The sequence below is a fragment of the Carassius auratus genome, chromosome 8, assembly GCF_003368295.1.
Source record: "Carassius auratus strain Wakin chromosome 8, ASM336829v1, whole genome shotgun sequence".
NCBI classification, from domain to species: Eukaryota; Metazoa; Chordata; class Actinopteri; order Cypriniformes; family Cyprinidae; genus Carassius; species Carassius auratus.
The window spans coordinates 12,135,372-12,148,228 of NC_039250.1; the positions used below are offsets into that span (position 1 = coordinate 12,135,372).

The 12,857-nt window shown below is 36.1% G+C and overlaps 2 protein-coding genes across 2 annotated transcripts; one reads left to right on the plus strand and one right to left on the minus strand.

Moving 5' to 3' along the window:
• gins4 (GINS complex subunit 4 (Sld5 homolog)) lies at positions 1-8,457 on the minus strand. Its single transcript, XM_026269702.1, has 7 exons — positions 8,158-8,457; positions 7,043-7,129; positions 6,640-6,753; positions 4,797-4,894; positions 4,473-4,561; positions 985-1,075; positions 1-640 (listed from the first exon to the last, which is right to left on the minus strand). The coding sequence occupies exons 1-7, from the start codon at positions 8,242-8,244 to the stop codon at positions 544-546; spliced, it is 663 nt and encodes a 220-aa protein (XP_026125487.1). The 5' UTR covers positions 8,245-8,457; the 3' UTR covers positions 1-543.
• A 2,114-nt stretch (positions 8,458-10,571) lies between these two features.
• On the plus strand, positions 10,572-12,739 carry cox5bb (cytochrome c oxidase subunit 5Bb). Its single transcript, XM_026269704.1, has 4 exons — positions 10,572-10,725; positions 11,561-11,631; positions 11,732-11,831; positions 12,077-12,739. Exons 1-4 carry the CDS (start codon positions 10,599-10,601, stop codon positions 12,187-12,189), a joined length of 411 nt encoding a protein of 136 aa, XP_026125489.1. The 5' UTR covers positions 10,572-10,598; the 3' UTR covers positions 12,190-12,739.
• Positions 12,740-12,857: the final 118 nt, after the last annotated feature.

Consider the following 12,857-nt stretch of genomic DNA (forward strand, 5'->3'; position numbering starts at 1 on the left):
GAAACATAAATAATACAAATTTATTCCATTACCACCAGCAAAAACCCAATGACCATTTAAACGACCAAATACGCCCAAACCAACAACTTCCCTCTTACAGAGAAAACCACAGCTTCCGTTTCAGAGCAAGAGTGTCAGGTTCACCAGTTTCTGATCAGACTGCAATAACTGAGCTGTAAATAAGTGATGAAATTTTGCTGGACATCAACAAATGAAAAACAATCCAGATGAACGTCCTATCTGTGTTTGGTTACATATCCATTTTCCGGAATACTTTAAAGATTGTTAGCATTTTCTTTTCTTTTTTTAACTCAATAATAATAATAATAATAATAATCCATACTGCTTTTAATTCAGTTTCATGATGAGAATTAAGCATTTTAAGATATAAATGCTTTTGGATTCAAAGATATGGATGTGTTCAAGGTGTTGAGAGGCTGACAGATGTTAACAGCTGGCTATTTAGCATGCAAGGATAAAGTACACAGGCAATCTGTTCCTCTGTGGTGTCTTCATTCAGTTCCTGAGGCTCTCTCTGCAGGTTTAAATGAGTTGCACTGCTCCGCTGGCCACTAGAGGCGCTATAGTACGGTAACGCATCAGGTGCTGCGAACCTTCATCCAAGTCCACAACGTACTCCCTGAGAGAGACAACAGCAAAGATGTCCAAATAAATACAGTTTAGGAATAGATTTATGAATTCGCTTGAATTTGCTCATTAAAATGAACAGCAATGCTGCCCCTATAGGACATTGTAAATTTTGATTAAAAAAACCAAGGCATTTTATTAAGTATCATTCAGTTTATTGATAGGTTATGAGACAACCAACATTGTTCCAGAAACTATTGGCCTCCCACACCACATCCTAACTAGGCTGTAACCTGATTACTGGATTATCAGATTAGTGGTCATCAACCAGTATGGGTTTGATGGATTCCCAAACTTAGTGTGTGACTGGTTTGAGCTGAACGAAAATGGCCTTACCTCTGCTCATCGGTCTCAGGCTCCACCAGGATATTCTCCTGCCTCTCTTTCACTCTCAAGAACACAAACGAGTCCAGACACGGCTCAGGAACTTCACACAAACAAACAAACCCATACACCAATTAAACAACAACAACCACTGCCTCCAAATAAAGCCATCATAATTACTGCGTTCTATTTAGGTCTAGATTGAAAAATTAACACTACTGTCCAGATGTCGGGGTTGGTAAGAATTTTTGAAACTCTCATGCTCACCAAGGCTGTTTTTATTTTTTTTTTTTTTTATATTAAAAAAAAATGTATAAATTAACTATTGTTAAATATTACATATATCCATGCTAAAAATATTTTGTGTTGCTTAATATTTTTATGGAAAACTAATATTTCTTTCTAGATTATCTAATGAATAGAAGGTTCACAATAACAGTATTTATTTGAAATAGCAATTTAAAGGGATACTCCATCCCAAAATGAACATTTTGTCATTTATCACCCCCATGTTGTTCCAAAAGCTTTGTCTTAGAAACAAAATTTAAGAAATTTGTATGAAAACCGGGAGGCTTGAGACTGTCCCACAGACTGCAAAGTAAAATACAATGTCAAGATCCAGAAAAGTATGAAAGACGTCATCAGAATAGTCCATCTGCCATCAGTGGTTCAACTGTAACGCTATGAAGCAACTAGAATACTTTTTGGATGTGAAGAAAACATCAATTATATGTCTCCTCTGTGTCCCTCTACAATCAGTGTATCATTCGAGCATTCATTTATTTTTTATTTAATATTGAAATTAGAAAACGGCTCCTTTTTCGTTTTTTTTTTTTTTCAATTCAGCTTAAATTTTCTTTTTTCAATCAATAAACCGCTTGAATATTTGATTTAACGCCCCTGTCTGCTGATTGGTCATCCAAAGATCAAACCGTGCAGTCATCAGTTCTTCCGCAGTATCATGCATCTTTCACTGCTGCAGTTGTATGGATTAATAACCCATTTTATTGCAACTACATTTTTCTAAGCAAACAGTCTAACACAACTCATACCAGGGAAGAGTCTAGTCAGGGCTTTCTTCTGTGTAGACCAGCGGTTCTTAAAGTGATAGGGGTCCCCGAAATAATTAGCTATAGTCTAAAGTTTCCAGACTGTAAAGTCACTATTTTATCATAATGAATTAACATAGGCCTACTGTGATTTATTGCAAAGTGACTTATATGATGCATTTAAATGTCAAATAATCGAAATCAGGGGTGCCGAACCCTGTAGCTGGAGATAAACCTTCCTGCAGAGTTCAGCTCTAATCCTGATCAAACTGAGCCAACTAATTAGGGTCTGAAGGAGCACTTGATGATGACAGACAGCTGTGTTTGATCATGGTTGTAACTGAACTTTGCAGGAAGGTAGATCTTCAGGAACAGGGTTGGTCACCCCTGATCTAAATTATGCCTTATAAAAGACAAGTATTCGCTGTGGTTCATGTTTGTGGCATGCGCCAGAAAGATGCTCGAGGAGACTGAGACCCATGCGCTAAAGCACCGCATTCTGTCTGCAGATTGAGTTTATTTAACCTATCGTAATTTAACCTATCGTAATTTATTGGAACTGTGTGAACTGGAGTGACTTCTCACCTTGATGTTGTTCTAAAGGCTTATTACTTAACACAAAAATGTCCTGCTCGCACTTGCCAATTTAATTAATAATCAAATAATCTGATGCATCTCGTTGCGTATACAATTCTATTATCATTTTATTTCCTTTTTTGTTGGTGTTTAAAATATTTCTGCTGCATGATACTGCGGAAGAACTGAGGACTGCATGATTTGATCTCAAGATGACCAATCAGCAGAAAGGAGAGTTCAATTCCCGCCCATGTGTAGAAATCATATATCCAAGCTGTGTATTCATTTTTCTACCCCTGAACGAAAAACTAAAATTTAAGCTGAATTCTTGCTTTTCATTAAAATGATCAGATGATACACAGATTCAGGTGCACTATTCTGACGATGTTTTACATATACTTTTCTGGACCTTGACAGTAGAGCTGTGCTATATGGACAAAAAAATTTCATAAAAAAAGAAAATCATAATTCCATTGATCAAATAATTTCCAAAAGAAAAATCAATTAGAGCTTTATGAAAAAGTTGTAACATGTCTCTAGAACAGACATAAGTCAAAATAATCACTAAGTAAATGTGTGACAAAATGTCTAGACATGGCAAAAAATCCTGTGTCCAGGGATTTATTTATTTTTTTGCAATGCATTGGTCATAGAGCCTCGGGTGTTGAAATAGATTTGTTGCGCCATGTTAACACGTACTCCGTCTGCAGTGCGTCTACAGTATGTGCATGTGTTGCAGAACCAGCATTGACTCCTGGTCTGCGGCTGTTTACCACAAACACATTTATCCATTATTTTGATTTCAAATCCAAACGTTGTTTATATATATTTAAAAAAAAGCTTTTTCAGCATTATGATTCTATTTGATCACAGTACAATTTTACAATCTTTCATAGACACCTTTAAACTCAAATATATTGCCTTGTATATCTAAAAGTGCACTTTTCCTTGTTTTAAATCTAGCCAAAATCCATGTGTTGACTGTGAAACAGTAGACATTAATTAAATGCATTTATAATGTAATCCATGTTTGGCGTGCTGCATTCTGATTGGTTCGTATAACATACTGTGGGAGGTCAGGGGCATGGAAAAAAATAAGCTATAAAGTGATTTAGAAATTCTGCATGCTCAAATCACGATTTTATGACAATTCCAATTAATCACACAGCACTACTTAACAGTGTAAGTTACTTGGCAGTCTATGGGACAGTCACAAGCCTCCTGGTTTTCATCCAAAATATCAAATTGTGTTCTTAAGACGAACAAAGCTTTACAGGTTTGGAACGACATGGGGCTAAGTTATTAATGACGAATTTAAAGACTTCACTGTTTTACTTTTTTTTATCCATTTAATGCATCCTTGCTGAATAAAATTATACATTTTTCAACAAAAAAAAGAAAAAACTAGTGTTCATGCTTTTCTGATACATTTCTTTATATAAATGCAGATGTGAATATATGCACACTCTGGACTGTTTAGACTCGATTAAGATGTAATCATCATCCAGGGGTTATAAAATATATTAATTTTATGTGACTGATCGGGCTGTGGAAACATCCTAGTTTTTCACTCTCAGAAAAAGCGGTCAAAAAGCTGTCACTGGACTGCTACTCTTTCAAAAAGTACACCTTTGTACCTTATTTACCAGCTCAAAGTAGTGAAATGGTACGTACGACTAGTATCTTGAGGACAATAATGGGTGTAATTTTTTTTTTTTTTTTATAATTGAGCACACCTTTTGGGAAACAACTTTCTGATCTTGACTTCTAGTATTTTCTGGCTAGTAACATTTTGAAAAATACACTAATAAATATACACCATACAAGAAAAAAGTAATGTTGGTTAACTATCTGTCTCTAGGAAATGTTTCTCACCAGCCTTCAGCATGTCAATGCTCTGCAGGTTCGGGGGCATGTGTTTCAGAGCCACGTTTCGGAGGTACACCTCTGTGTTGGCCAGATACCTAAACACACAACATATAAGATTTGGAGACCACACACACACACACACACACACACACACACACACACACACACACACACACACACGTCACAATGTGCATTATGTGAATTAGATGACACAAACACAGGCAAGAACAGTCATTCTCCTGGGGATTAAAAGACTGTTCTGGATCTTTTTGTACTTTAGCACATGGTCTCTCTGATACAGACAAGAGAAAGGATTCAGAGTGAACTCACTCTTTAGCGAAGGCAAACTCTTCAGGAGAAAGAAATGAAGGATCACCGTCAGCACGTGACTTCTCTTTCTCCAAAACGTGAGGGAAAAACTTCTCTATCTGCAGATGAGACAACACCAATATATGAATATACAGGGTTCCCACACCTTGATTAACTTCAAATTCAAGGACTTTCTAGGTCCAATATCCTCAAATTCAAGACTTAATGTGGGGACAGATTTCAAGAGAGAACGAGGTTACATTGTGTTGTCTTGTAAGATACATTGTTACAGTTTTACAGTTGGGGCTGGGGTGTGGTTGGTTGGTGGTTAAAGTAGTGCAATGACCATATGCCAAATATCAAAACTGAAAATATGTCATTTCCAAACCTAAAATACTTATTTTACAGTCAATGTTATGCATATTGATCATAAACACAAGCTTCCTGCCAGTGGCCCTCCTTCACAAAACGTAACATCTAGCACAGTTTTATCACAGGCAGAATGCAAAATGTTTCAATACATTTTAGTCAAATGTAATTAAATCTACATTTCAAACCTCTAACCAATGGGGAAAATCAACACATTAACAGTTTAAAAGTAGCCATAGGGAAAAAAATAAAAAAATAAAAGTGGACTTGGCAACCCTGCATTCAACACGATCAGCCGGAGTCAGATTTGACTGATCACGGGTTGAGGAGAGAGAGATGGCTGAGTCAAGAGAGATTTTAAATACTCTGCGTATTGATAGCGGCTCCCCGATGCAACATTATAATGTTTGCAGGGAGCGGGCGGGATTGGACACAAAAATTACGGGTGTGGGCAATACTGGTCAGGAATTCAGTGGGAGCGGGATTAAGAAAACAGTCCCTCACAGTGCTCGAATACAAAAAATAGGTCCAAAAAGAGGACATGTCTGGAAAATAGGAAATATGGTCACTCTAACATCATGGCAACGTACACACAAAACACTTCACGTGCAAACTCTTAACGTAATGCATAAATGCGTGTAAATCAAGCAAGCTTCTATGCATAGGCCACAAATTGTTGGCAAAATAACACATTAGCGGACCAGAGGGAATAATATGGAATTTAATCCAGAAAACTTCTTGCACAAAATAAATTCAAGCAGTTTCAAAGGACCTGCATCAATGTATGTTTATTTTCTAAAACTTTGCAGTAGTGTTGGGCTATATGGTCATTTTTCAGATCGTCATATCGTCAGTCCGTGAGATCGACGGATACACTATATTATCATGCATGAGTGGATCAAGAGAGAGACTCTTTGCTCTTGTCATAACATAACTGTTTGGTGCGCGAGAGAGAGCCTATGGAATCAACAGCTGGTTTATATATAGTTGGATGCAACTTTCATATCGCGCACCCTGTGACAAATTTGCCGCATCTGCGCACGGAAGTTAACAGTCTAAATGTTCTGCAGAATCAGTCAACGGTTAAAATCAATAGTAGATTTAAAGTTCAACAGTTTAACACTATTATTGTACATAAATGAACACATTAAATATAAAGTACTTTAAAACGGGTAAGTTCATATATTTGGAGTAAAGTTTAATTGAACTGATGCATTAGTCATACAGCGCTCCGGACTGCTTGCCTCATGACGAGACTGACGCACCGCCACAGAAATAAGAATGAGATGCGTTCTAACATAACTGTGGCATTAAACTCAGTTAGAGAGGGCTTGTTTAAATTAATTGCACATGCGAATTATAAAATATCTGTAAGGACAGCTGGATATTTGACAGGGTCTAGACCATAACTGTGACTGTGAGAAAGACACACATCACTTAAATGTGTGTAATATGTGGAGCTGAAGTCATGTAGTGGTAGTGGTGTTCATGATACCTTCTGAAGTCTTGAGCGCAGGTAGCTGCTCAGAACGAAGCGGATGCGATCGATCTCCATGCGATGCACACTGGCCTTCACATCACCTTTCTTCACCCGCTGCAGATTTTCCTCCTGCGTAAACAAATATAAATGACTTACTGATAAGAAATTTAAATAAATGTATATAAAAATATATACATTTTATGTAACTGGCTGAGGAAATATTCTGGGGCGTTTTTCTCACTGTAATCACAAACTAATTAAAAGTATATTTAAATTACTTGTTCTAAAGTAATTTTGTGATTTTAGCATTATTGTGCATACATATATTGGGACACAAACCATTTAACAATTTAAGTAAATATTTGTCAGCTACCTAAATATAACATGCAATGTTTGAGCAGAGAACACAGATCCATACCATGTGTGTGATCTGCTCCATCACACACTCCACCAACTCGGACTTGTTCTCCAACAGTTCTGGAGAAAACTTCTCATTCAGCCAAGCCTGAAACACATTCAAAAACACTGTTCCTCATATCATTTGTCTGCTCTGCATGAAGACTCATATTATAGACTTGATCTAATGCATGCATTCATTTTACATATGCACTGTTCCCATAATGTGCAGCACTTATTAAATACTAACAATACTAAAGTCTGAGCATAAAACACTAAGTTTCTAATTGCGAGTTTCTAATTGCGATTACAATTACTGATGCCACAATTACATAATCGTTCAAAGTGCACTTATATGTTATTCTGTGTCCCTAAGAGGTTTTTTTTTTCTTTTGGCATGTTATCTTAAGGGTTTTTCAATTGTTTTAATTTTAGTACAACATTATAATACCATTATTTATATATATAAATAAATAAATAAATAAATAAATAATTTAAAGAAGCAACCAATCCAATCAATAGTTCACATTTGAGGCTTGACACTATAGAAAAGCACTGAAGTGTTTTCAGCTTGTTTATTTTCATAAAAAAATACGGCATGCAGTTGCATCAAACAAAGGTGTAAACATCATTCAGTGTAAATAGTGATAATCGTAATTAATAAATAAAATAATCAAAATTCATAAAAGGAATAATCGACAATTATAATTTTTGTCAAAATCGTGCAGCCCTATATTATACGGATTTCTGAAGGATCCTGTGACACTTAAGATTGGAGTAAATAATGATGTTGAAAGTATACAAAAATAAATAACACTTTGAATTATATGACTATAAAAATGGCTATTTCAAATCTTTTTTTTCCTGATCCCGAGACTTCATTAAAAACATAAAATGATAATGTTTACAGACGTTTGTACTGTAGTGACCACAAAATGTTAAGTTTAACGAGTTTTTGTGTCTTATCATAGTTTTGATTACGTCACTAGTCCTGTAGATATGTACAGATGTGTGCAAACTTCTGACTGTTAACGTTACTGTATACTTAGACTTTATTCGGTCGTTTCTCTCCGCTTCTTCGAGAGTGTTTATGAAGACAGTGTTAGTGTCGGTTGGAGCTCGGGATAGATGTCTAACCTCCTCTAGTTTGGCGATGAGCTCCGCGGGGGTCATCAGCTCCTCCTGGCTCTCCTCTCCTCCGCTTAATTCACTGGCGTCTGCCATTCAAACACACTCAACACGACAAACAGACGCTGTAACAAGACAACTGTACAGGGAAGCAGCTCGGCGACTGGCTACAACACTCCGGACAATCAAACTTCACAGGAAATGCGAAACTAGATCCCAAACTCAGCGCTGTTTACATTCTCACGCGCGTTCACTACGGATCCTTCGGATGAGGAATTTCGCGCCAAAAAACCTACAACGTGTCGACTGTCATGACGTCAGCGCGTGCTCAAGCCGGTTAAAGTCGCGCTAGTCTGTGCAATGCGCACCAAAATAAAGCTGAGAAAAGAAGCTTACATCCAATCTTATAGAAAAACTCATAAATAAGTTGTAACTTTTATGATTGTAAAATTATTTTATGACTGTATGTTTATGATGTTTCTAATTTCTATTAATAGTATTATTTTAAATTATGTAAATATTTTTTAGTTTTTATGTATCCACCACATGTACTTGTTCTAAAGTTTACGTGTCTCTTTTTATTGATATTGTTAATAAAACTAGAATTAAGAAAATTAAGCATAGAGACAATATAAAAGAAGATACACTTTTTTAGTGATATACTTTATATAATAATTATATATATATATATATATATATATATATATATATATATATATATATATATATATATATATATACTTTTAAATAGTGTATTTTTAATATAGTTAATAGTATTAATATATTAAAAGTTAACAATATCTAAATATTTAATATACACACTGGTAAAAAAAAAAGTATAGCCTTAATGCACTGTAAGTCGCTTTGGATAAAAGCGTCTGATAAATGTAAATGTGAATATAATTTAAGTTCTCAATCACCAAGATTTAGAGAATTCAGTTTCTATGAAATTAGGTATATATAGTAATGCTGTTTGAATAAGAATCTCAGTATTTGTGAATGTTTCATATTACGTTGTTCTCTGCAGCTTTGCTATTTTTCTTCTTTTCACTCTCCTCTTCTATTTTCCTCTTTCTTTATTACAGTGTACTGATGTTAACTGCCTGATATTTTTCTCCAGTTCACATTCTGCACCAGTAGTTGATTTTAAAGGGGTCATATGATGTTGCTAAAAAGAACATTATGTTGTGTATTTGGTATAATGAAATGTGTTTATGTAGTTTAAGGTTAAAAAACACATTATTTCCCACTGTACATTTTTGTTGCTCCTCTATGCGCCGTCTTTCTGAAACGCGTTGATCTGTACAAAACTAATCTTTCTGAAAAGCGAGATGTGCTCTGATTGGCTATCCAGTGTGTTGTGATTGGCCGAATACCTCAAGTGTGTGACGGAAATGTTACGCCCCTTACCATCCTTTAATATGTGTCCTGGTCAAAACCACTGGCGCGACAAGACAATTACAATGAAACCCATGACAAATGAGGCATTTGTTGCATCCATGGGACATAATGCCATTGTGTTGCGTTGCGCTACATCATGGTGCGCAAACATAAAACCATGTCTGCATTTGTGATCTGAGAAATAGTTAGAACAGCCGTCATTGTAGTCTTCTCTCCCAGGATCAGGAAATAGTCCTTCATAAAATGAGATGCACACATCTAAATATTTGGTTTGAACTGTTCTGCACAAGTATTGTAAATACAACTTATCCACTGATTTCTAGTTGTGTCCTTGAAGGCCAAGCAAAGTAGATTCGCTTTCACAATGAAACACACAGCATCTCCACAACATCTGGTTGGTGTTATGCAAATCTTTACACACAGTGACACAGAGATGTGGGGGCGTATTAGAATGAGCCATTTTAGGAGGCTGTGGATGAGTCTTAACTTTTATAAAGAATATATCTTTGGATCTGAGACTTTAGTCTTCGCAACTTTACAGATTTTCTTTATGCACCAAGAGCTTGTAACACTCCAAAGAGAAAGGACAAATTTTAATCACATCATATGACCCCTTTAACCCGTGTAAGGACTCTTGCGTCAGTCTCATTCCACAATTCTGTAATTTTGTAAACTCTATGTGTACACTGTGAATTGTGTGTAATCAGTAAATCATGTGTAAATGTGAACATTGTGAATTAGTGTATTACCACTTAGTGTGAACTAATTGTATTTTGTACATTTAAGAGATTGTTTTAGACTATCTCCACGTGACTGTAACCCGAGATTACATTTTTGTTTATTGCTTATGTTGTTTTCTAAATAATAATATGACACTTTAATAATAAATTATTAAATAATTAAATGTTTTTTTTTATAGTATTAATAAAATACTTTAACATTTCTGATGAAATAAAAGTTACTCTTTTTCTGTTTTCGTCAGACCGCTAGATGGCGTCATTGCGCTTTTCCCGCGGCGCTCTTCATCTGAAGCTGTGGCGCAATGGCGCATGCGCAGTGTATCAGTCAGAATGGCGGCCAGGCTTCTCTTGAGATCAGCGACCCGCGCTGCTTCTGCCGTTTACAGCCGTCAGCCTCGGCCAGCTCAAGCTCTAGTCAGGGGACTGGCGTCTGGAGGTACTATTGATCGAGCAATGCCTTTATTTTGAGTGCGTGTTTGAACGGTTTGCGCTGAAAAATACATCTTAGATCGAGAGTGATATCGTCTGTTTGTGTAGTGACAGCATCTCTCAACTAACGTTATATATATTTATATATAACTTATACACACACACGGGCTTGAATTCAACTATTGCATCATTTTCGTCGAAATGCTTCAGCGTTATTTCCTCCTTGAACAGTTGTCAGTGTGCTCGTACTAAGTCTAATCCTCTTAGTCGCTAATTTAGTCGCAGTTACACTTGCAGGTTTGTTGCATACTAACAGTATAATTGAAGTGTATGATCAAGTGTAAATGCGATCAAAGAAAAATAGAAATCACGAGAAAAAAAGTGCGAAGTTATAAAATTAGCTCTAAATTGTGAGTCGTAATTAGTACAAAAGCCATAATAATGAAATGCGAATGTTTAACGTGAAATTATGACAAAAGAGTTGATATTTTCAATTATATTTATATTGTTTTATGTCATAAATTTACAATATATACCAATAATTCTAGCAATACTTTTGTCATTGAAATAAAGTCACAAGTATATGAAAATTAGGAGCAGAACATCTTTATGATGTTTTGTGTCTGTACTATGGCTCTCTCATAGGTTTGTTATAATTTCAACTTATTTCATACACTATGCGTGATTATATATTGCTTACGAGTTTGGCTTGACCTTTAAGTAGGTCAAGCCAAATGATTTGCCAAAAATTGTGAAAACAACAAAAATAAAATGCTTGTGGAACATCAGTACACCTTGCACTCTTTGTCTGTAGTAAGATTGATTGGTGAACTTGTGTTCAGGCATCCCCACAGATGATGAGCAGGCCACCGGTCTGGAGAAGGTTGTGTTGGAGGCGTCCAAGAGAGGAACTGTGAGTGTCTTGTAACGTGCTCTATTGTTCTGTTTTGGCATCTTGTGAAATAAAGAGTGCTGTGTGAGTTCACAACAATCAATGGTGTCTTCTCCACTAGGATCCGTATAACATCTTGAAACCGAAGGAGTATGCAGGCTCCAAACAGGACCCTCACATCGTCCCCTCCATAACCACCAAGAGGATTGTTGGCTGTGTTTGTAAGTGATCGTATAATTTAGCTACTGTATCAGAACTCTTTATGCCTTTATCCTTGTCTCTCATTAATACAAATTGCCAAATTAGCATGTTTACTTAACAATGGCAGTGCTGACTAAAAGGCTGCTGAACATAAAGACCAAAGCTAACTAGTCGTCTAGTATGTTTATTAACAGTATGAGCCATTATATGAGACCCCTAATGATATTTGGTCGACCCTGTTAACCTGTGTCTTTGTTTTTTGAAGGTGAAGAGGACAACACTGCAGTGGTTTGGTTTTGGTTGCATCAGGGTGAGGCCCAGCGCTGCCCATCCTGTGGTGCTTACTATAAACTTGTTCCACATGAGTTACCCCACTGAAATATACACTCCACCGCACAGATGGCTAAAACACTCTCATACTGATTCAGTCACCATAGATAGTCAGCCTTATGCACAATATCCTTTGCTAATCTCTGTTCTGAAGAATAGAATTGGACTTTATAGGGGACTAGTTAGTTCTTTCTTTTTGGTTGATTCACATAAGCAGATCTGAAATGCAAGTTTGGAAGTGCTTTCCTAATTGTGGATGTTGGTTTAATTTTTGGGGGGAGGAATAGTTTACATGCCCTGTTTTTTGCTGTGCAATATCAGCTGCTTACACATTCCAAACTTTCCCCTAGAAATGCAATGCATTCCTTGCCCTGTTACATAAATGAGCTATTACTTAAAATGTACAAGCATTACAGAAGTTTGCACATTTTTGCAAAAGAGATGTCTACAGATGTTGTCTTTGATTTTTCGGTGTTTAGATAAAGTACATTCCCAATTCTGTGGGACCAAAAATATGCTCCATTTACTCTGAAAGTGTTGAGATTGAATGCTCTCCTTGTTGAACTGTCCTGTAAAATAAATTTGGTGTTTCAACACACATGATGTGTCATCTCATTGCTAGAATCTTTGCAATTGATTTACAGGAAGTGTCTTGAAGACCTGAAATTATCTTGACAAATTTATTTTATAGAAAAATATTTTTTTTACATTCAGTC

Coding starts and splice junctions, on each gene's coding strand:
- cox5bb (XM_026269704.1), top strand. CDS start 10,599: ATGCGCAGTGTATCAGTCAGAATGGCGGCCAGGCTTCTCTTGAGATCA. Junction 11,632..11,731: donor AGGCGTCCAAGAGAGGAACT/GTGAGTGTCTTG, acceptor CTTCTCCACTAG/GATCCGTATAACATCTTGAA. Junction 11,832..12,076: donor GAGGATTGTTGGCTGTGTTT/GTAAGTGATCGT, acceptor TGTTTTTTGAAG/GTGAAGAGGACAACACTGCA.
- gins4 (XM_026269702.1), bottom strand. CDS start 8,244: ATGGCAGACGCCAGTGAATTAAGCGGAGGAGAGGAGAGCCAGGAGGAG. Junction 4,895..6,639: donor TGCGCTCAAGACTTCAGAAG/GTATCATGAACA, acceptor TCTCATCTGCAG/ATAGAGAAGTTTTTCCCTCA. Junction 4,562..4,796: donor GAGTTTGCCTTCGCTAAAGA/GTGAGTTCACTC, acceptor TTGTGTGTTTAG/GTATCTGGCCAACACAGAGG.